We start from the raw sequence: 21,178 nt of genomic DNA on the forward strand, positions 1-21,178 counted from the left end.
CTTTATACCCAACAAACTCAAACTCGAGACCTTTAGTCAAGAATAAAGAAGCACTTACCACTCAATATTCAATATCCGCATTGAGACTCGATTAAATTCATATTTGCTCCCCAATTCCCCTATCAAAAACGACTTATACTCAGCCGACTCAAAACCGAGACTTTTAATCAAGAATGAAAAAGTACTAAAGTATTCACATTGGAGCACGATTAAATTCATATTTTCTTCTCAATGCCCTTATCAAAAGCAACTTTGTATCGAGCAAACTCAAACTCAAACTCGAGACCTTTAATCAAGAATTAAAAGTACTTTAAAATCCGCATTAGAGTTCAGTTAAATTCAAATATGCTTCCCAATGCCCCTATCAAAAGCGACTTTATACCGAGCAGACTCAAACTCGAGACCTTTAATCAAGAATAAAAAAGTACATACCACTCCGTAAAAGGTGGGGTAATATCAAATTTGTGGAATAGTATATGCATGTAGGTCCAAGTGGTGTTTGGTTGGTTCATAACTCCCCTCATCATCTCTTCCCCTGTATATAAAACCCCTCCAAAAGTCCCACAACCCCTTCATTCCAAACTCCATTATTTTCTCTTCCCTTAACAACACAAAGGGGATTTCAAATGGGAATGCCACTTTCTTTTCTTCTCCTTCTTACTCTATTATCTCCTATTTTCACATTCTCCTCTCATGTTCCTGACCCTGAAGTTATAGTCCAAGAAGTTAATGAGTATGACACTTTACACCCTTACTCTTATTATCAAAAAAATTTGGGCTCGGTTGTATGAATCCTTGTTTATTACAACTTTCTTATTTTTATGCTAGTTGTCAACATATTGCAATCATGGTTTTTATTGTTTTTTGTTTTTTTTTGAGGTAATAAGTAAACAGATCAAGATTTCTATGTACTTACGTTATGAAGGGTACTGGCAGGGGACAGTGGGGAGGTCGACTCCCTGACTATGTGTCCATAAGAAATCGTGGAGTCAATCATTAATATATGAGTTGCTCACTTACATTGCCCCAGACATCTAACTGCATTTTTTAACTGAAATGGAATATTACTATCAAATTACACATTGTCTTTTTTTTTCCTTGGGTTTTGGACCTACTATGCTTATCATCTTAGTGGAGTTAAATCTCACGAAGGAGCTAAGAGAATCTTATTTATTTTATTTTTTTATTGTAAAAACAAAATGCAAGTACAAAAATGAGTAACAACCCCCTAGCAGATCAGATTGGTGTGACGAAATTCAACATTTTATTCGTTTGTGTCATAGCTCTATAATTCGGATGTTGACTCTTTATTTTCTCACTATTGTAGGAAAATCAATGCATCAAGAAGGAACTTAGGCTATTTATCATGTGGCACAGGCAATCCTATTGATGATTGTTGGAGATGTGATCCTAATTGGGAAAAAAACAGACAAAGACTAGCTGATTGTGCAATTGGCTTTGGCAAACAAGCAATTGGTGGTAAAGATGGTAACATCTACATAGTTACTGACACTAGTGATGATCCAGTGAACCCAAAGCCAGGAACATTAAGATATGGTGCAATTCAAGATGAACCACTTTGGATTATATTTTCTAGAGATATGGTTATTAAGTTAAAAGAAGAATTAATGTTGAATTCATTCAAGACAATTGATGGTAGAGGTGCTAGTGTACATATTGCTGGTGGTCCATGTATAACTATACAATATGTTACAAATATTATTATACATGGATTAAATATTCATGATTGTAAACAAGGTGGAAATGCTTATGTTAGAGATTCACCACAACATTATGGTTGGAGAACAATATCAGATGGAGATGGTGTTTCTATATTTGGTGGAAGTCATGTTTGGGTTGATCATTGTTCTTTGTCAAATTGTAATGATGGTTTGATTGATGCAATTCGTGGTTCTACTGCCATTACTATTTCCAATAATTATATGACACATCACAACAAGGTAATTAATAATCCGCCATATATAGTGTAAGAACTTGAGTTAAGTAATTTCTTTAACTCTGACCTCATATGTTCTTGATGTAACCTTTTTTGTTCATTTTCAACTTTAGTTATAAATGTATATAACGACTTTAAATTTTGAATTTGTGTCTCTATAGGTAATGCTTTTGGGACATAGTGATACATTTACTAGAGACAAGAATATGCAAGTTACCATTGCTTTTAATCATTTTGGAGAAGGGCTTGTGCAAAGGATGCCAAGGTAAGAAAATTAAATAAAATAAAGAAATGTTGGATCTAATATGCTTTTTAAAAAAAAATTATTATTACATTTATTAGGGGTAATAAGACAACTTTTATTTTGAGATTTATAGATGTAGACATGGATATTTCCATGTGGTGAATAATGACTACACTCATTGGGAGATGTATGCAATTGGAGGAAGTGCTTCTCCAACTATCAATAGTCAAGGCAACAGATTCCTTGCTCCTAATGATGTCTTCAACAAGGAGGTAAATTTCACTCTTACTTCCCAATCTTTTGAAAAAAAATAAAAATATATTTTAAACAAGAAAAGGTGAAATTTTGGTTGTTTAAATGTTACAAAGGTATTTAACAATATTTTTTTTTAAAAAAAAACATATCATGTTTTTCAAGATTGCAACTCTTTGTTAATAAAATATAGTAAGCGTTTTTGTGACAGTCTTTCTTTTTTAGCGTTCTAGAATTGAAACCAGAAAAAGAAAGAGCAAGACAAAAATAATGTAGGTGTAATAGTGGTACAACAAAATATAACTAACTTTCATAAAGATGAAAGCTATGTTGTTCGGACACTTCAAAACAAATGCATATCGGATCCTTTAAAAATAGTGTATTTTTGAAGGATTCGACACAGATACGACAACATTTTTGAATAGTCTGAGCAACTTTAGGATGAAAGTGGAGTGAAAAAAGTTTGGTGAAATAAAAAAGTATGGTTAGTTACTTTATTAACCTATTTAAGTAGGGACAACAAAATGTGACTAGATGTTTGTTACACAGGTGACAAAACATGAGGATGCAGCAGAAAGTGAATGGAAGAATTGGAATTGGAGATCAGAAGGTGATTTAATGCTTAATGGAGCATTTTTCATAAGATCTGGTGCTGGAGCTTCTTCTAGTTATGCTAAAGCTTCAAGTTTAAGTGCAAGGCCATCTACTTTGGTTAATTCTATTACAATGAATGCTGGTGCACTTGGTTGCAAAAAGGGCAAAAAATGTTGATTAATATATATATGATTATTAATAATCTTAATTAGCACTATATGTTCTCTTTTTCTTTCTTTTTTTAAGTGTATTGTTGAGAAATTGTGAAATATTATAATCTCTCAGTTAATTTCCATGTAGTATGTAAAAATGGGTTGATGAGTTTGTAACTTGACTCCCCCTCTCATTGTAATGTTATGTGATAATCAAGGATCAAGTGTGAATACTACTACCACATTTCAACTAGAAATTATTGTACCCCAATTTCCCTTGTTACTACCAATGTTGCTCTGGTAGTACTCTTTAAAAATGCCGATGGGTGTGCGTGTAGAATATTTCAAAAGTAGTATATTTTTTGGAAATTTGACACAAATACGACAACATTTTTGGAGAGTCAGGTAATATGGGTTGTTAAGTTTCTGTCACTTATGCCCTTCCATTAAGGTTATATTGATGATTTAGTCTTTTTATGATCCCTGCCAATTATTGACAGCAACTCTTGGATGTATTATTGAGTGAATGAATATTGTGGGGCATAATAACATTGTACTATTTGTATAATTACCTATGTACAACATTTGCAAGTACTTGTTTAATCATCAGTATTTGCAAACCCTAAATTTCAGTATTTGAAATACTAGTGAAATATGGAAAAATACTTGTTTGAAGAGTACTTCAAATGAAATAATCATATTTTTCATTCATAAATCTTGTTTTTCGTCCTGGTGAAATTTATGTTTAAACAAAACGACATTTCAAAATAACTTCTTTTAACTTCAATTTTGAGCACGTCTATAAAATAAAGTGAGCATACACCACCCTAACTATTTAGTTTTCGTTGAGAAGAAGAGATTACTTCCCATTAAAAGTGTCTAAAACGAAATCACTTTATCGAGCTAATGCTATGAGCATCTGGAATCCAACTTATCCCGGAATTTCCATCACCTAATATTGCCATTTATTATTTCTGTTGAAGATGTCCCACTTGGGGGGTTTCCTTCACATGGGTTGGTTGATCAACATAAATGCAACTTTAGTGAAATTAAAGAGGAGGGACTTTTTTGTACACTATGAGACCATGATTTGGTAGACTGAAATTTGTAGTCACCAAAAAGAATGCATCTTTTAGACAAAAGTCATAAATGAAGAGATGTAATTTTTGCAGATAGCAATGATACTAAGATCTAACCGCTCAACTACCAGTAGCAACTAACATGCACATATTAAAAGCCTCCTTATTCCTCAAATGAAACATAAATTTGTCACCATTCTTGCCACCACCCTCCCCATAAATAGCATATCCATGAAACTCGTGCCATTTCATTCTACTCTTCTTCTATGTAAGCATCAGCCTCATTACTTTTCTCTTTTTTAATCAACGAGAACACACCATTCAAAAATCGACGAATAATAGCTAGAGTTAAATAAATCTCACACATAGCAATCTTACCACTAAACTAAAGTCTTATAAGCTAGCATTAAGTTGAATGTCAAAATAAGAGGAACAATTTTGACATCTAAACTTAGCTAATGCAACAAACTGGGTCGATTCCTTAAACTCCAGTCTCTCATTGGAGATTTTATAAATTGTGCAACAGTCTCGATAAGTATAGTACTGATTGAAAATTTTCCTATTTAACAAGTACCACTAAACATTGAAAATGTAAACCACAGAACATAAATCTCAACTTTGAACGTAGGATGTTAAAGAAATTAGCATGATTTCACTTGTTCTTAAATTTAATTGAACATGCTAACCATCAACAGCAGAATGCACATGACCTGTCACTAAATTGTAGTTAGTTTCATCACATTATAGAAGTAATTCTCAAAGAGTCTGGTCTAAATGCTCCTCCATGGTGGTACCTTAATAATAAAATCCATCAGGCACATAATCGTTTTAATATAGTTGCTACATCATTGCAAATAAAGTATACCATGAAGGTGCAAATAATCTTTTCGATGGAGAATACCGTGACAGAAACTGATCATCAATCAAGTCAAATTCATCAACCACAAAAATTCTACTCAAATAGACAACATAGAACCCAAAGCATAAAATCGTGAAAGTTTCACCCAACAAAACTTCTGGTTTGCATAGCCAGAAGGAAAACGTTCATCTTCTCTAAGACGAAGAAAATTTTGCATTTCCGTACTTAACATCAATACGCGGAAGGAGTAATCACATCATCAATCTTTAGGATCATCTTGACAACCTGAGTTGCAAGCAAAATCTGTTGTTGCTTCCCAATTAGGGTCTCGAAAACATTTTGCTCACGCATGTCATTTGTGCCAACATCATTACAATCTATTCCACAGCAGGGATTATTCTCCTGCATAAAAGATTTGACGTTAAGGTGATAAACACAATTGTTAGAAATGGGAAAGAATGACTTCTGTATCTTTTCCTTTTTCTAACACTCTTAACAGCTGGAAATGTCATACGACGACTCTTGTTTTAACAAGTATCATACTAATAAGTCAGTATTACCTTAATTTGCTGAGACTTAACAGCAGATAGAGTTTCAATAGGCTGGAGACCACTGTTCTCAGCAAGTGCCATTGGGACAGAATCTAAAGCATCTGCAAATGCCCTGATTGCATACTGCAGAAAGAGGGATTGAGGCTTCAGCTAAAGACACTTAAATACAAAAGACAAATACAGAAAAATATTTAAAAAAACAACTAAAAATTATACCTGTTCAACTCCTGGATGTTTATCAGCAGCCGCTTCAACAGCAATTGAGCAAGAAATCTCTGCTGAACCACCACCATACACAATTGAATTGTTGCGAATAAGATTTCTAGCAACACATAAAGCATCATGGATACTACGTTTTGTCTCCTCTATCATCATCTTGTTGCCTGTACAGTGATCAAATATCAGCTCAGCCATCCTAATATATAACAGTTCTTGTCATATGCAATGTCATTTCATGTAGTGCTCGATAATCATTGGCACAAAACCTCAAATTTGCAAGGTAAGAAAACATGTTGCACAAGGTGCTTCACGCAAAACGAATGGCACCAACCTAGATGAGAGAAAACTATGTTTTACTCCTATGTTTAGTTCCCATCTACCAAGTTAGTTTCAGTTAAAGGGGGGAGGTGGGGTAGTAAACCAATCAACCAAACACTCTAGAGAAATTAACAGAAAAGTTTTGATTTGATTGAGTCAATTAAAACCCGTAGAAAATCATAACTGAACTCATTATTTGTCTATATCTTATGAAAATGCACTAAGTTTGGTATGACAGAAAATATACGCAAGTGAAAAAACAATTTTGGAAACATTTTGCTTGATGATATCTTCTAAAATTTTCTTTCTTTTAAGGTGAACTTCAAACAACTATTTATGGAAGGATAATACCCCAATAATTATCTCCATCTAATAAAAATATAGAGGGGATATCTACGCTTCTATTGCTTATGGAAAATAGCAACTTTTTGAGAAATGCCTTCCATTGGGCCTTTAAAATGCACTGTACGCTTTTAATAAAATGTTTTTATAGTTCAAAGATTTGTTTTTTACATACATTTTAAACTTCATTGTGGTTGACAAGTAATTACAAAAGAACATCTTATTATGAGCCTATGAGGAATGGTTTTCACTCTCACACACTGTAATGTTAAGAGGAAAAATATTTTTTTTCATAAATGATAAACTGAATCATATCAAACCATTGGGTTTAGACATAGTTTGTTTGGTTTGGTTACCTCCAAGTAAAGTTAGGACCATCTGAACCATGCAGACACCTAATTAAACTGACTGGCTTAACTTTTTCAACTCGGCACAAATTGAAGTTGTCACTCGCCTCTACTTATCGGGAAAAAAAATTCAAACAAGAACTAATCTTTCACTAGGATAAGCAGTGTAAGATTTAAATAAAAGTCCACACAATAACTGTCTGGGTGGTTACGCTAAAGTAAATTGCCGTTAAGGAAGCATTTTTGGGAAGGTCATGACATAATGTACCACGATTTGGATTCAGGGAGCACATATTTGTAGAGTTCAATCATAAATAATACTATCACAATCGAATAAAACATGTACAGACAGGGCAAGGACAAAGTAAAGAAACTCCAAAATTTAATCAATTTCTTGTGAATTTTCATCAACAAGTAGAAAATAAACCACGAGTACATGCTATTTTCATAAGTAGCGTAATAAACTAAGGATTTTCAACAGGCAATATTGATCAACAATTAAAAAGTAGACAGAAAAAACATGCAATTTCCATCAACAGCAGAATTAAGGCATCTCTGTAGGCAATAGACTTACCACCACGGATAAATATAGTTACTGCTCTTGAATTTGCACAATGCTCAATGTAAATCATTCTATCCTTTGTTGTACCGAAAGCTTTCTCCCGAACAATACCAGCCTGAACTTATAAAAAATCATGTTTAGCAAATAGAGACTACAGAGAACTACAAATCCACAAGTGCATTTCACAATAGAAGGTTAGTTAAATGGTGAAACTCTCATAGAGTACGTAGCAAGATATGATGTCCAGTAATCCAACATATGAATGAATTAGAAACACTTGCACAATATATTCATGCAATGTTTGGCATTAACAATATATAGGTAAAAAGTGCATTATACATCCATAAATTTTAAGACAAGCCCGTTATAGCTTTAATAAAACTAATCAATCATCTTCTAACAACTTTCACATATAAATCCACAACATTGCATAGATACATAATGTACATCCACAAACAAAGGGAAAGAGTACCTTGCCAAGTTTTTCAGGTGTCAACTCTTGAAACCTTGGTACTATTCTCCCACCTAACCAAATGCACAAACACCAAGAAGAAATTAAATTAAATTAGCAGAAACAGTGAAATATGCAAGGCATCATATTCAATAAGTAGACACAAACCTGTGGCAATTGCTATCAGCTCCAATTCCACACCACCTACCCATCTAACAGCGGGCAAATTTCTATGCATTAATAAGTGATTAGCTTCATCATCAAAACCCCACTGGCAGATAACTAAGGTAGCACCAACATCCTGTTAGATATGTCACCCTTTTTAGACAAATGAAACTCCAAGAAGCGAAATCACCAGAATACAAGGAAAATAGGTCCAGATAAAAATAAACTGCATGTACAAGCACACATATTGCAATATTAGGTCCTAAGAACACACACCAAAGATCTCATCTCACTAACAAATTGTTTGGATGGTTGTTACATATCGTTTTATATTGTATCACACTATATGGCTTTGATGAATACAACGTTTGGATAGATTGTATTATTTTCCGTCATAACATATTATCATGCACCAGCAATTTAAAAAATGACTGTACAACATTACAAAGAAAAAGTATTATACATGCAGAGTTAAAAAAATGTATGGTAGAGGAAAAAATAAGATTATTAGATAATAAGAGCAAGATGAGAAAACAAATAAGGTAACAACACGATCACATGAAATTGGTCGTTACATAGAATGGCACTTTTCATCGTTACATTACAATGGATTCAACAATATGATACAGTAAAAAAATTGAAAATGGTAACTTGTATGTATAATAGACAGAACAGGAGTCTTGAAACCATATTTACACGATACAACAAATTTAAGTAATAATATGATACTATACAATAGGTAACAATCATCCAAACAAGCTGTAAATGAAGTTCCATTACATATATGACTCGGTGGTAATTGTGAACATAACTTGCAAGTATAAATAGAGAGAACTGTGCATAGGTTGTATTGAAACAATATTTACATGATGCAATAAATTTAAGTACCAATTAAAACAAACCTTGTACTTAAAGTAACAATATGATACAATACAATAGGTAACAATCATCCAAACAAGCTGTAAATGAAGTTCCCTTATATATGACTCAGTGGTAATTGTGAACACAAGTGTTGGCATACCTACTGCCTTTACTTGTTTATGTCAATAGGCAGACCACATGGCATAACCTTACAAGACAAGGGGCAAGAAAGAGGAGAACAAATATCTCTGGATTTCATTCGTAAGTGAGTTTTGCATACACAATGATAGGCTGGGAACAACAAATTCCTTTGCTAAGAGAATAAATGGATGTGAGAGAGTGAAGGGAACTAGTTTTGCAACACTATCACCTGAAGTTCAAGGAAAGAACTATTAGTTTTAGCTGATCATAGACTTCTCATTACTCCAATATAGCTATAAGAGCCAATAAACATGTCTGTCTTTTGTTGCTCCAACCCTCCCATTTTCATTCCCTTATAGAACAAGGGATTAGCTTCAACAAATGTTTTCAACTCTTATCTCATTTACAGATTCAGTAATTTTACCTTGCACTTCTGGACCATGTCATCAAAGTACTTCTGCTCCTGTAGGCGTAAAGTTTGAAACTTCTCCACAGTATCAATGTCAACCTTATGCTTAGTCTTTGGCTTAGGAGGCTCAAAAGGACATGTCAAAATTGCAATTTTCGCATCCTCAATTTGCTTTGGCATCTGTGGATGACTCATATCTTTGTCAACTATAATACCATAAATTAGCTCTGTGTCCTCTAACTTCCCACCAACTTTCCCTTCAACTTTGATCAAGTCCAGGTTTACATCCTTCCTCTCTAAATCAGCAACTGCTAAAACAGCTTTAACAGCAATTTCAGCCATGCTACGTTTGCATCTATTCACACTGCAATAAATTATTCATGTCAAAGCAAGTACCAAGTTTTGTTGCAGGGTCTTCAGCATTGTTACAGTATCAAAAGCAGCAAAATACTACGCATGATGCATGTTATATATAAATAAAATGCATGTTCGTTAAGCCATAAAGTCCAATTCGCTACATAGAAATTTCCAACCAGTATCTGAAATTGACTTGTCACTTACATCTTAGATGACAAAGTAGTCATGCAAGTTTGAACCAAAGGCTCAATGTCATTCAGACCGAATTCAAACTTATGTGCTACACGCTCCAAATGTTCAACTGCAATCCTTGAAGCCATTTCATACCCTTCTGCAATCCGAATAGGATGAATACCACGTTCTAACAACTTCTCAGCTTGTTCTAGCAGTGCCCCAGCCATGACAACAACTCCAGTGGTTCCATCGCCAATTTCATAATCTTGACTTCGTGACAACTCAACCATCAACTTTCCAATCTGATTGTCAACATCCATCTGCTCCAAAATGGTGGCACCATCATTTGCTGACAATTGAAATCTCCATTATTAGAAACATCAAAACAAGATATGAGATTGTCTGCATAGGTTAGATCAGAAAGGAAAGAGCTCATAGTAGTTACAACTATGTGTTCAAGCAACTACTGTTCCTAAACATAAGAAGACTATTGAATAGAGGCACGTCTGGCAGAAAGAAGGGAAAGCTGAACGCAACGAAAAGCTTGCTTCAACTGGCTTGCCTTTAGGCAAGCCTCATAGGAAAATAATTGTATACTGCCCCCAAGGTTGACCTCAAAAATTTCTTTCCAGATGGACCAGAACACTGATTAAAAGATCTTAAGAGCCTGGGTCAATGGAGCTACAATTTGTAGCAAAGGAATTTATATGTCAGGCATCAATGAGACAGCAAAGCTAGACACGCCTCTCCACTCCTCGAACAAAAGAGATATTCTAAATATGAAGTGCTCCAAAAATAGTCTCCTAAGCAGTCTTATTACCTTTCAATCATATATTAGAGTTATGATTTCCTTCCGTAATTGTTCAAAATTATCAGTAAGGTCAGAATTACAAATAATTAATACAAACAAAAAAACAAATTCTATGAGTCACAATCCAATTTCCATTAACAAAATGGATAAACGGCAACGAAAGCTTGAACATCTACACTGCATACGCACTAGCCCCTTAGAATTCCTCCAAAACCAAGTACGACTGCAGGCACTAATATGACCATACATCACATCAAACATAGTAAGCGAAATGGACGCACTTAAGCAACCTGTGGTGAATCCAACTTTAGGGGCCTAACTAACTTGACTCTAGAGCCATATAGATTTGTACACTCGACATTCTACTAAGCCTAGTTACTGGACAAAAAAAAAAGAAACTTTTAACCTCACCAATTGCAACCTCGGAATTTCTTTACAATCACTAGTGCATCTACAACTAAATGAAATACACAATACAGAACCAAAGCTCTTAGACTTACAGTTTCTCAAATCGTCATTTAGAACACTAGGATTACCACTAGCGATGCAGAATCCAGTCATTTACATATACAATGTGCCAAAATATTTCCCATAAAGAAGTCATATCCTGGTGTTTGGTAACCAAAAAATATTTTCCCAATAAAACTATACATTTTCCAGTAAAATGGTTCCATTATTTCCTTACTTACGTGCAGAATTCATTTTGCCTTTGTAACTATCCCAACACTAACTGAGTTTCACTTGCTCCAACCAATACTTGGACATTGTTTTCAACCATTACTACTCAAGAGATTTTATCAGAACACTGCCAAATTTCACTGGCATTATTATCAATCTTGAAAATATTATTTTTTCAGAAAACATTCTAAGCTCACCAACCAAACATTTCTGGACAACACTTTTCATGAGAATCTCCTTCGAACCAAACACACAATATGCTTTCTGGAGAAACCAAATCAAAACCACAAACGACTTTTATTAAAAACGTAGATCACCAAAAGTTGTACCAAGCAGCATAAAAAGGTAGATCAAACTTCAATGAAGAGTAAGAGAAGCAAAAAAAGGATGAAGAAGAACATACTGATGGTGACATCGCCGTCAGGGCTCTGAAGCATCTTATCCATGCCTTTAGGACCAAGTGAGGTACGTAAAATACGTGCAACAGCTTTTCCGGCAGAAATGTTGGCCTTCTGAGCATCGAGGCCTCTTAATCTAGTTTTTTGTTCTTGCTCCCTTAGTATTATAAACGGCCTTCCGAATTCATCGAAAGCTAACGCCATTGTTCCCGGTGACCTGCTTTCGATCAGATCGGGAAATAATAATCTCCGGCGACAGCGACAGAGAGAGTTGCTTTATGAATCTAGAACACTTTCAGAACCCTAGCATGCTTTCTGTGATAAACCCTTGCTCCCGCTTCTGGTTTATTCATGTACTGTTTCTAAATGGGTCGGATCGGGTCACATCGAATCGAATCGGGTCGAGTGAGCTCCAACTCTCTCTTAAAAAAACATCTAGACTCTAGTACCTAACTTATAATTAAAAATTTGTTTGCATAATATATAAACACACCTTTTATATATTTTGGTTTTGATTGATATTTATTCTTTAATTTTAGGCGTTCATAAGAAGACACTAAATTAGTATAAATTTGAACTAGAGACATACATAGCATAATACGCATATAACATCACCTAGAACACAAAATTGTCATATATGACAACATGTAGGATGAATGCATCTTTTTGTTCAATTTTATACAAGTTTAACTGTCTATTTGTGGATACCCAAAATTAAAGATCATAGTTGTTAAATGAAGCTAAGTTAATGGTAATATATATTTAGGAAAAATTTCTAACTACACACCATTTTTTACTTATTTTCTATTATTCCCTACCATTTTAAAAAATTACAAAAATTCCTCGTTTTTCTCAAATTCTCTCCTTTTCATATACATAACTTTCAATCTTCCAACTCCACAATTTTCTCCCTTTTTTCATGCCTATAATCACTCCACTATATCACCAGTTACCTCCATTACTTTTTTTTTTTTTAATTTTAAATATTTTCTCTGCCCAATTAACGATTTAAAGTTAATCAAGAGTAGTTCTTCATTTATCTTTTTTCCAGTTTTTTTTTTTTACAGGAAAACACGAACAAAGGTAATTATTTATTGACTATGTATCAGATGTTTGTTATGTATGTGCAGTACTATTTTATGACTAAATCATTGTTTATCATATTCATAATTTTTTTTGTATATGATACATATATAGCTACGTCAAATTATATGGGCATGATTCATAAATACTTATTAATACTACATGTATCGATCTCAAACTAAACAACTTATGAGCAACAATTACATGTTTAATGTATCCCGTAACAATACAATACTTATCAATTTAAACGAGATACATATATAGTAATGTATCATGCACTAATTTTTTAGATATGATACGTAAATTTGAATTTATACTAAATGTATCAATTACATAACAACTACCACATGATAATGTATCGATCTCAAATCTAACAACTTATGAGCAACAATTACTTATTTAATGTATATAGAACAAATACAATACTTATCAATTTAAACGACAAAATCATAAATAGAATGTATCATGCACTAAATTTTTAGATATGATACGTAAATTTGAATTTATACTAAATGTATCAATTACATAGCAACTACCACACGGTAATGTATCGATCTCAAATCTAACATCTTATGGGCAACAATTACTTATTTAATGTATCTAGTATAAATACAATACTTATCAATTTAAACAACATACATAAATAGTAAAATCTAAGTAGCAAAGATATTTATGATGTATCTTCTCAAATTTTTCGATAATTTTGAATCAAAATTGAAAGGATCTTCAATGAATTAGGAGAAGAATTTTGCATCTCAAAATTTTCAACAATTTTGAATCAAAATTGAAAGGATCTTCGATGAAATGGGAGAAGCATATTTCACAAACAGAATACAATATCAACATACACTCAGTAACGATACTTGGTAGAGTAATCTTTTGGTGCACTGTCTCAACAATATCAATGAACTCTTGTTTATCTTTGAGTGCCCAGTTGATCTTGTTATTGTTTCATGTGCCAAGATCAATCATGATGTGCCTGTTCCTGAAGAAGAACATGATAGTTGATGGATCGTACAACTAATACATTGTGTTAAAATAAGGGACCTCTGTGATGTCCACCTGGTATATCACAGTAAAATTCCTTAATGCATCTGCAACTGAAGCCAACACCTCATCCATCTGTATACAAGTTTCGTCCCAGTCATGGCCGAAGTGGATAATGACAAGGCGTTCCTCTTCAGCGAGAATGGCTAGATCGACGGCTCATCCTCTCGACAAAAGTTTTTGAATTAAATAAACCTTTGTTGAACAGGGGGGGCAATTTGAAATTTTGAATTTCTTCATTTTGTTTAGTATTTGCCTCTATATGATTGAGAGTAAGAAGAAACGTAAGCATAATTTATGGACTTTAATTTGATTTTCAGATTTTATTTCCTTTTTAGCACAACGGAAGGATTCTTTCTTGTATTAGAATTAATGTATCCGGATGGTGACTTAATTATCCGGAAGGTAAAATTTGTTAAGGAATTATTGTAATTAGAAAAAAAGTAGGGATAAGATGTAATTTACTCTTTACACTATGAAATTTATGTAAATTATACATATATTTATATATTATGTCCATTTTGATTGTTGTATATTAGGGAAAAATACATACATTCCCCCTAAACTTGTAAAAAAACCTCACTTACACTTCAATTGACATTTTCTTTTAACACTTATCTTAATTGAAATGTAACTATATCCTCCTTTCGACTCAAAATGACGCATGAGTTGGAACTTGGAGGATATAGTTACATTTCAAAGGTGATTCCAATACTCCTCTCTAAAAATTATTTAGTTGTGCAGTGTAATTATAGCCCGGTGAGAATTGGTGGAAAAAGATTTTTGATGACCTTTTCTTAACTTTATTTTTTCTGTTTTGGATTATCTTCATCCTCCTCTTATTTAATGTTATTAATTAGTTGATGCAATTAGGAGAAGCAGAAATGGAGAACTGAAAAAGTGGAAAGAGAAGAAGGAACAAATTAGGAAACTCTAATTGAGCTGGTCCGGGTTTTGGGCCAACAATGTACTATTTTTCTTTGTTTTGTTTGAATTTTAAGCCCATTAAGACATTAATAAAAGGAAAAATTGTAGATAATGACAAATTATTAATTCAAATTAAATAGTATAATCACGCTTTGATTTAATTGTGTCCTGTAGCAACTGTTTGCCAGCGCCTCTCTCCCTCAAACTCTCGCTCGCCACTCTCCTCTCTCGCTCACTCCCTCTGTGCTCGCCTCTCTCGCTTTATACAACAGAATTGTATAAATTGCGTTTCTGTTTGTATAAAGCGAGAGAAAATTGTATATACACATGCAAATACATATATATTCGTCCTATACACTTATAATTATACAATAAAAATATTCACCTGCCCAGTTCTCTTTTGCTTTTCTCTCTTTCTCGTTTTATACAACAGAATTGTATAAATTGTGTTTCTGTTTGTATAAAGCGCGAGAAAATTGTATATACACATGCAAATACATATATATTCGTCTTATACAGTTATAATTATACAATAAAAATATTCTTCTGCCCAGTTTTATGTTTGTATAATGTATAATTTATGTTTGTATAAAGCAAAAGAGAGCGATTTTTGATATACAAATATTTTTGTCAACGATTTATATAAACGAGAGGCTAACAACAATTTATACAAATGGTCTGCCAGCGAAATTATACAATTCTGAAGAGGAGCCAACGAATTATACAATTGCTTCTTTTTATATATATGTATAGCGAAATAGACAGCTTTCAATTGTATATGTATAGCGAATTATACATATGTTTGTTATGGAGCGCAAATATGCAAACTTTGCTATAATATACAAATATGATTTTTTTGTTTGTTATATGTGAAAGTTGCTCTTAATAAAAGGACTTCAAGTCCAAAATTAATTTTTAAAAAAATAGGAGAAGATCACATAAAAAATATATTTAATGTTATTAATTAGTTCCAATTCAGCAAATTTGATTTCCTTCAATCCTCTAAAGGCAAAGAGTGACCAATGAAAGCATTCATATAGTCATCTCTTCCGTATATTATCGGTTCAGTCTATTAATTTTTTAGTTTTAAATATGTAAAATCAATAACCAAATCAATAAGAGATTTTTTATTGGTTTTGGTCGTTAACGGTTTGATTTTTTTATGTAAACAATAAGAAAAAGCTTATAAAATAAATATATGACTTCTCCAATAATTTGACACGACTAGACAATAATGTAACTTTACTAATGCTCATGAAATATAAATAATAATAACTAATGAAAAGAATTATGCAAGTGTAAAACAAAGAGAAATTAGGTAGAATATAATTCTTTCGTTAGGTTTTAACATTCTGTATAACGTGAATTTGTGAACTCAAAGTTACTATGAAATGTAAATTGAAGGCTAAAGGGCAAAAACAATAACTAGTAATATATTGAGATTAATATTTAATATTTATGACGAGTAAACTAGTAGATTACTAGTCTTAATAGATTATCAATTTACCCAATAATCCTAACAAATATTCAAAAACCAAAACAATCAATAACCCGATAATTTTTTTTCTGTAAAACCATTAAAAATCGTTCGTCCAATAACCATAAACCAATAGCACTTTTTTCAATTCGATTTATTGGTTTTTGCACATCCCTAATGGAAATTGTATCTTTTTCCTATAGATAGTTTCAATCCCCTGCAAGCACTATGAAAACATCCAGACTTGATTCTTTTAATGTTAAAAAAACTACATACTTTATAGAGAAAAAAGTCAAAAATACCCCTCAACTTTGGTTTATTGTTTGATTTTACTCTCGCCGTTAAAATGAAGTTAATTTTACCCTCCGTTACTAATTTCACCATATTTACCCCTCATTTGACGAAAAGTCCAAAATTGACCAAAATTATCCAAATTTTAAAAAAAAATCTATTCCCTATTTTTAACCCAATGCCCCGACCCCTCTAGAGGTCTAGAGGATAACCCGATTAACCCATTCCCCTTTTACCCATTCTCTCAAATTTTCCATATTACCCATTTCCCTTTACCCATTTTAATCCGAATCTAACCCATCATATAACCCACCTATATTCAGCTTCATCTTTTTGGATATACACATAAAAACAAAAAATAATGGAGGAAAATACATTTTAAAGACATGAATAACATTTCCATAACCTAAGGAGATTAAGTGGATATATACAAGTAGGCCTAAAACCTCAACCTCCCCAACCTTCCTACTTCTCCCAGACGCTTAAACCCATCCCTGCCATAATTACTGTTCCGATACCATTACAAAGCCCAAGCAATTCGGTCAGAAGCATTTATCCCATAAGCATGAGGTGCTTCAATTGATTTATCTCTCAGTCTTTGTATCACCGTTTCAAAACCATTTCCACATATCAAACACCTTATGTGCATTCATAAATTCCACAGTTCAAGATTCAAAAAATTTCTGAAACCCATTTCTACAGCTTCATTAAACCGTTAATCAGTTCAAATTTCACAACATCAACTCACAAATTAAAGTCGGCTTCATCAGGAAGAGTATCAACGATTGTTAATGAGATTCTGCATCTAACGTTGCTGGAAGTATCCGTTCTTGGGGGAGGTTCTAAGGAAGAGAGTGGGGTATTGAAGAGATGCCTGTAATGGCAATGATGATGCTCGGGATGGGAGTTTCGGAAAAGACAGAAAAGAAGGCGAAGAAGACTGTGTTTGTGTTTGATTTGAAGCTTTAAGGGGGATTTGGTGTCGATGAAGATGAACAGTAGGAAATATGGAACAGTGAATAAATTAGGTTAAAATGAAAATGAATATATGGAAAATTTGAGAGAATGGGTAAAAGGGGAATGGGTTAACCGGGTTATCCTATAGAGGGGTCCGGGTATTGGGTTAAAAATAGGGAATGATTTTTTTTGAAATTTGGATAATTTGGGTCAATTTTGGGCTTTCCGTTAAATGAGGGGTAAATATGGTGAAATTAGTAACGGGAGGGGTAAAATTAACTTCATTTTAACGGCGAGGGTAAAGTCAAACAATAAATCAAAGTTGAGGGGTATTTTTGACCCTTTGCCCTACTTTTATATTTACTTTGTCTTAACTGATAATTAGTAATCAAACCGAATCTAAAAAGAATTAAACTCTTAACCTCCTATACATTAAACAGAGTAAACAATAATCCGTCACAATAAATTAAGGGAAAAATGTTTGAAATATATCCAAACTTTGATCGAAATTGTTGTAACAATTCCTAACTTTGGAAATGACATTTTAACCCTTGCACTATTTAATAGTGTATCTTAAAGGTATATATGTGTCCACGTGGACATCATAAATATTGCATCATTATAAATAGTAATATGTCCACGTGGACACATATATACCTTTAAAATACACTATTAAATAGTGTAGGGGGTAAAAGGTCGTCCATAAAGTTTGATATCGTAACAACAATTTCGTCCAAAGTTGAAGTATTTTTCAAACCTTTTTCCCATAAATTAAAGAAGAAGAGAAAATCCAATTCAAACTTTTTCATTTTTCATTAAAATTTCATGGTTTACAAAGATGATGTCTTCTACATATTGTCCAAGATAACATGTAACATAAATTAAAGACAGGAAAATATGTAACCAAGAAAAATAAGATGTTAAACATGGATTGAAGCTCCAGTCATGATTAAAAAAAGAATGAAACAGCAACAATAATTGTGGCAATTGTGGTGAAATCAAGAGTGCTAGTGGTGGCTCCATTGGGTGTTGGTGGTAGGCTTATGTCAGGAAAAGTAACTCCAGAAATTGGTCCACCAACTGGTGCAGCAGCTACAGCTTCATTGTCATCACTCCCATTAATCGTACCTGTCCCAATTTATGTGACACATGCAGTTAAAATTTTGTTATTTATATATTTGAAAAGTACGTAAAAAGAATACCAATGATGTTGTTGTTTTCAACTGGAATAGGAGCATTAGCTGCGTCTTTCAAAGCTGCTGTTGTAGAATCATCAATGGCGGAGGTCATACAAACCATGGCGAAGAAAACCAGAGCAAGAACAATGATTTTAGGTGCCATTTTTTTTTCTTGCTAAGAACGTTTTCCTCCTTTATTTGTATTTATTTTGAATGCAGCAATGGAAATTAAAGAAAGTGCTGCAATGAGAAAGGAATAAAGTTAGGTAGGGATTAATATAGGAACACAAAATGAAATTATGTAATGGTTAAGCGGAGTCCAAGGATGGCCATCAAAGGCCCTATTCTTTTTATAAGGGACGGCTCAAACATATTAGTGGCCTAAAGTGAAAATCAAATGAAGGCCTTAAATTTAAAAAGATATATATATATATATTTTCTTACGGAGCTAATTCTTCTAGCTCTTTGAGATGCAAAGTTATTGAAAGGTTTTTCTAATTGATTCTTTTGATAATTTCTTTACAATCCACTTAATCTTTTTTTTGTGACAAAGCTCGTCCCAATGTATCAAACTTCTTCTAATAACCTATTAGGCTATTATTGCTTAAACAAAATAAGGTCTCTCAAAACGTAAGTCTTTCCATTCATGGTTGCTAAATTTTAAAATAAATTCAACAATAATTAATACGCTTCCAAATGAGTCAATAGAAATATAATTTGGACTGAATAAATACATAAAAATAGAGAGAATGAACACCAAAAAAATATATTATTGATTATGATGAATAAACTTACATTCCATATGAGCTACACCTTTAGTAGTTGGAGTTAATTAATAGAAATGACAACAGGACGATGCAGAAAAGGTTAGAATGCATGTAGATGTGGGGTGAGTTGCGTGAATTGGAGATCAAATCCTAATACTAATAATAAGTTAAACGGTTTATCATTTAGGGTTGTTGATAAAATCCACCCGTTTAGAAATTGGAGTGATTATGAAGTTCCATCTTAACTTTAATCTAAACCCTATATTTATCTTAAGAAATCATAAAATATGTACAAATAATTAAATTTATAGTCACTTGAAAGGACTATAATTCTTAATGTGTAAACTTCAAATCTTGAATGTTTAGAAACACCTTAAGATGGCACACTATCATTTTGGAATCTAAACTATTTGATAGAAGGAGATAAACAATAATAAAGGAGCATAGGTGAATCTAATATTTTGAAATATAAAGGTTCCTACAACAGTCTCAAGTTAATATACAATAATAATTAAGTTTACATTCGACTATTTCTAAATATTTAGTGAATAATTTAATACATATATCGGATGCAAACCTGCACATAGCTCCGCTTAGGGTTATGCAAGACTTGTTGATATGTTAAAAAATCCCATGTGAATTGTACATGTACTAGGTAATATTGCATCGTGCCTCTAAGGGGAGCACCAAAACTATTTATTCATACTAGTATTTGGTTCGAATGCTCATTAATTATTTGATAACAACTACTCCCTCCGTCTCATTTTATGTGAGGTAGTTTGACTCATCACGGAGTTTAAGAAAGAAAGAAAGACTTTTAAAACTTGTGATCCAAAATGAATGATATAAATTTGTGTGTAAATCATTTCATTAAGAGTAAAATAGACATTTTATGGTTAAATTGTTACTTAATATAGAAATGTGTCATTCTTTTTGGGACCGACTAAAAAGGAAAGTAAGTCATATAAATTGAGACAGAGGGAGTATCAGAAAAAAGTGAGATGGATGTCTTTCTAACTTGGCTATTATCGAGAATGAAAACAATTGAAAGACAAACATACCATACATACAAACAAATAACTTTTCATTTCAATGGTACAAATCACACTATTGTGCATAAGTTAATTAAATCAAAAGAACACAACCAAAAAAGTATCAACAAATTGCACGAAAGAACATACCAAACTTGAAGTCAAATAATGCAACACATATCAGTACTAAACGTTAACTCTGTCAAGACCAGATGTTAATATCAAGCAAGATTAAAACACAACTTCTAATCACTAATTAGTGATTGGAAACATGTATATATCTCAACTCGTTTCCTTTTAAGCCAATCAATCGCCTTCTCAGTTAACTGCAGACCCCCCTACAGTTAATAAGTTGGGGGGTAATGAAGGAGAATGGATATGAGCAGGTAATTGTCAATCGTGCACACAAATTCTTCTTTCATTTTCTAATAGTTCAGGTCAGGAACACAGGCTGCTACGGAAATGAACCAAAACAGAGAGAGAAGACTAATATAGTAGC

General features: G+C 32.9%; 3 protein-coding genes across 3 annotated transcripts; 1 reads left to right on the forward strand and 2 right to left on the reverse strand.

Annotated features, from left to right (window-relative positions):
• Window positions 1-509: 509 nt before the first annotated feature.
• On the forward strand, window positions 510-3,470 carry LOC125866745 (probable pectate lyase 5). Its single transcript, XM_049547090.1, has 5 exons — window positions 510-733; window positions 1,328-1,961; window positions 2,119-2,222; window positions 2,335-2,473; window positions 3,003-3,470. The coding sequence occupies exons 1-5, from the start codon at window positions 627-629 to the stop codon at window positions 3,222-3,224; spliced, it is 1,206 nt and encodes a 401-aa protein (XP_049403047.1). The 5' UTR covers window positions 510-626; the 3' UTR covers window positions 3,225-3,470.
• A 1,738-nt stretch (window positions 3,471-5,208) lies between these two features.
• Window positions 5,209-12,246, reverse strand: LOC125866737 (T-complex protein 1 subunit epsilon-like). Its single transcript, XM_049547080.1, has 9 exons — window positions 11,927-12,246; window positions 10,065-10,383; window positions 9,519-9,867; window positions 8,096-8,228; window positions 7,949-8,001; window positions 7,489-7,591; window positions 5,905-6,071; window positions 5,698-5,811; window positions 5,209-5,539 (listed from the first exon to the last, which is right to left on the reverse strand). The coding sequence occupies exons 1-9, from the start codon at window positions 12,123-12,125 to the stop codon at window positions 5,369-5,371; spliced, it is 1,608 nt and encodes a 535-aa protein (XP_049403037.1). The 5' UTR covers window positions 12,126-12,246; the 3' UTR covers window positions 5,209-5,368.
• A 6,258-nt stretch (window positions 12,247-18,504) lies between these two features.
• Window positions 18,505-19,135, reverse strand: LOC125866759 (uncharacterized). The gene is made up of 2 exons (XM_049547106.1): window positions 18,906-19,135; window positions 18,505-18,831 (listed from the first exon to the last, which is right to left on the reverse strand). Exons 1-2 carry the CDS (start codon window positions 19,042-19,044, stop codon window positions 18,653-18,655), a joined length of 318 nt encoding a protein of 105 aa, XP_049403063.1. The 5' UTR covers window positions 19,045-19,135; the 3' UTR covers window positions 18,505-18,652.
• Between the last annotated feature and the right edge of the window lie 2,043 nt (window positions 19,136-21,178).

Source organism: Solanum stenotomum, chromosome 6 (genome assembly GCF_019186545.1).
Source record: "Solanum stenotomum isolate F172 chromosome 6, ASM1918654v1, whole genome shotgun sequence".
NCBI classification, from domain to species: domain Eukaryota; kingdom Viridiplantae; phylum Streptophyta; class Magnoliopsida; order Solanales; family Solanaceae; genus Solanum; species Solanum stenotomum.

Excerpts from the sequence above, each read along its gene's own strand:
- LOC125866745 (XM_049547090.1), top strand. The coding sequence starts at position 627 with ATGGGAATGCCACTTTCTTTTCTTCTCCTTCTTACTCTATTATCTCCT. Across the intron at positions 734-1,327 it reads ATAGTCCAAGAAGTTAATGA|GAAAATCAATGCATCAAGAA; the intron begins GTATGACACTTT and ends TCACTATTGTAG. Across the intron at positions 2,223-2,334 it reads CTTGTGCAAAGGATGCCAAG|ATGTAGACATGGATATTTCC; the intron begins GTAAGAAAATTA and ends TGAGATTTATAG.
- LOC125866737 (XM_049547080.1), bottom strand. The coding sequence starts at position 12,125 with ATGGCGTTAGCTTTCGATGAATTCGGAAGGCCGTTTATAATACTAAGG. Across the intron at positions 7,592-7,948 it reads CACCTGAAAAACTTGGCAAG|GCTGGTATTGTTCGGGAGAA; the intron begins GTACTCTTTCCC and ends TTATAAGTTCAG. Across the intron at positions 6,072-7,488 it reads AACTATATTTATCCGTGGTG|GCAACAAGATGATGATAGAG; the intron begins GTAAGTCTATTG and ends ATCACTGTACAG.
- LOC125866759 (XM_049547106.1), bottom strand. The coding sequence starts at position 19,044 with ATGGCACCTAAAATCATTGTTCTTGCTCTGGTTTTCTTCGCCATGGTT. Across the intron at positions 18,832-18,905 it reads TGAAAACAACAACATCATTG|GTACGATTAATGGGAGTGAT; the intron begins GTATTCTTTTTA and ends AAATTGGGACAG.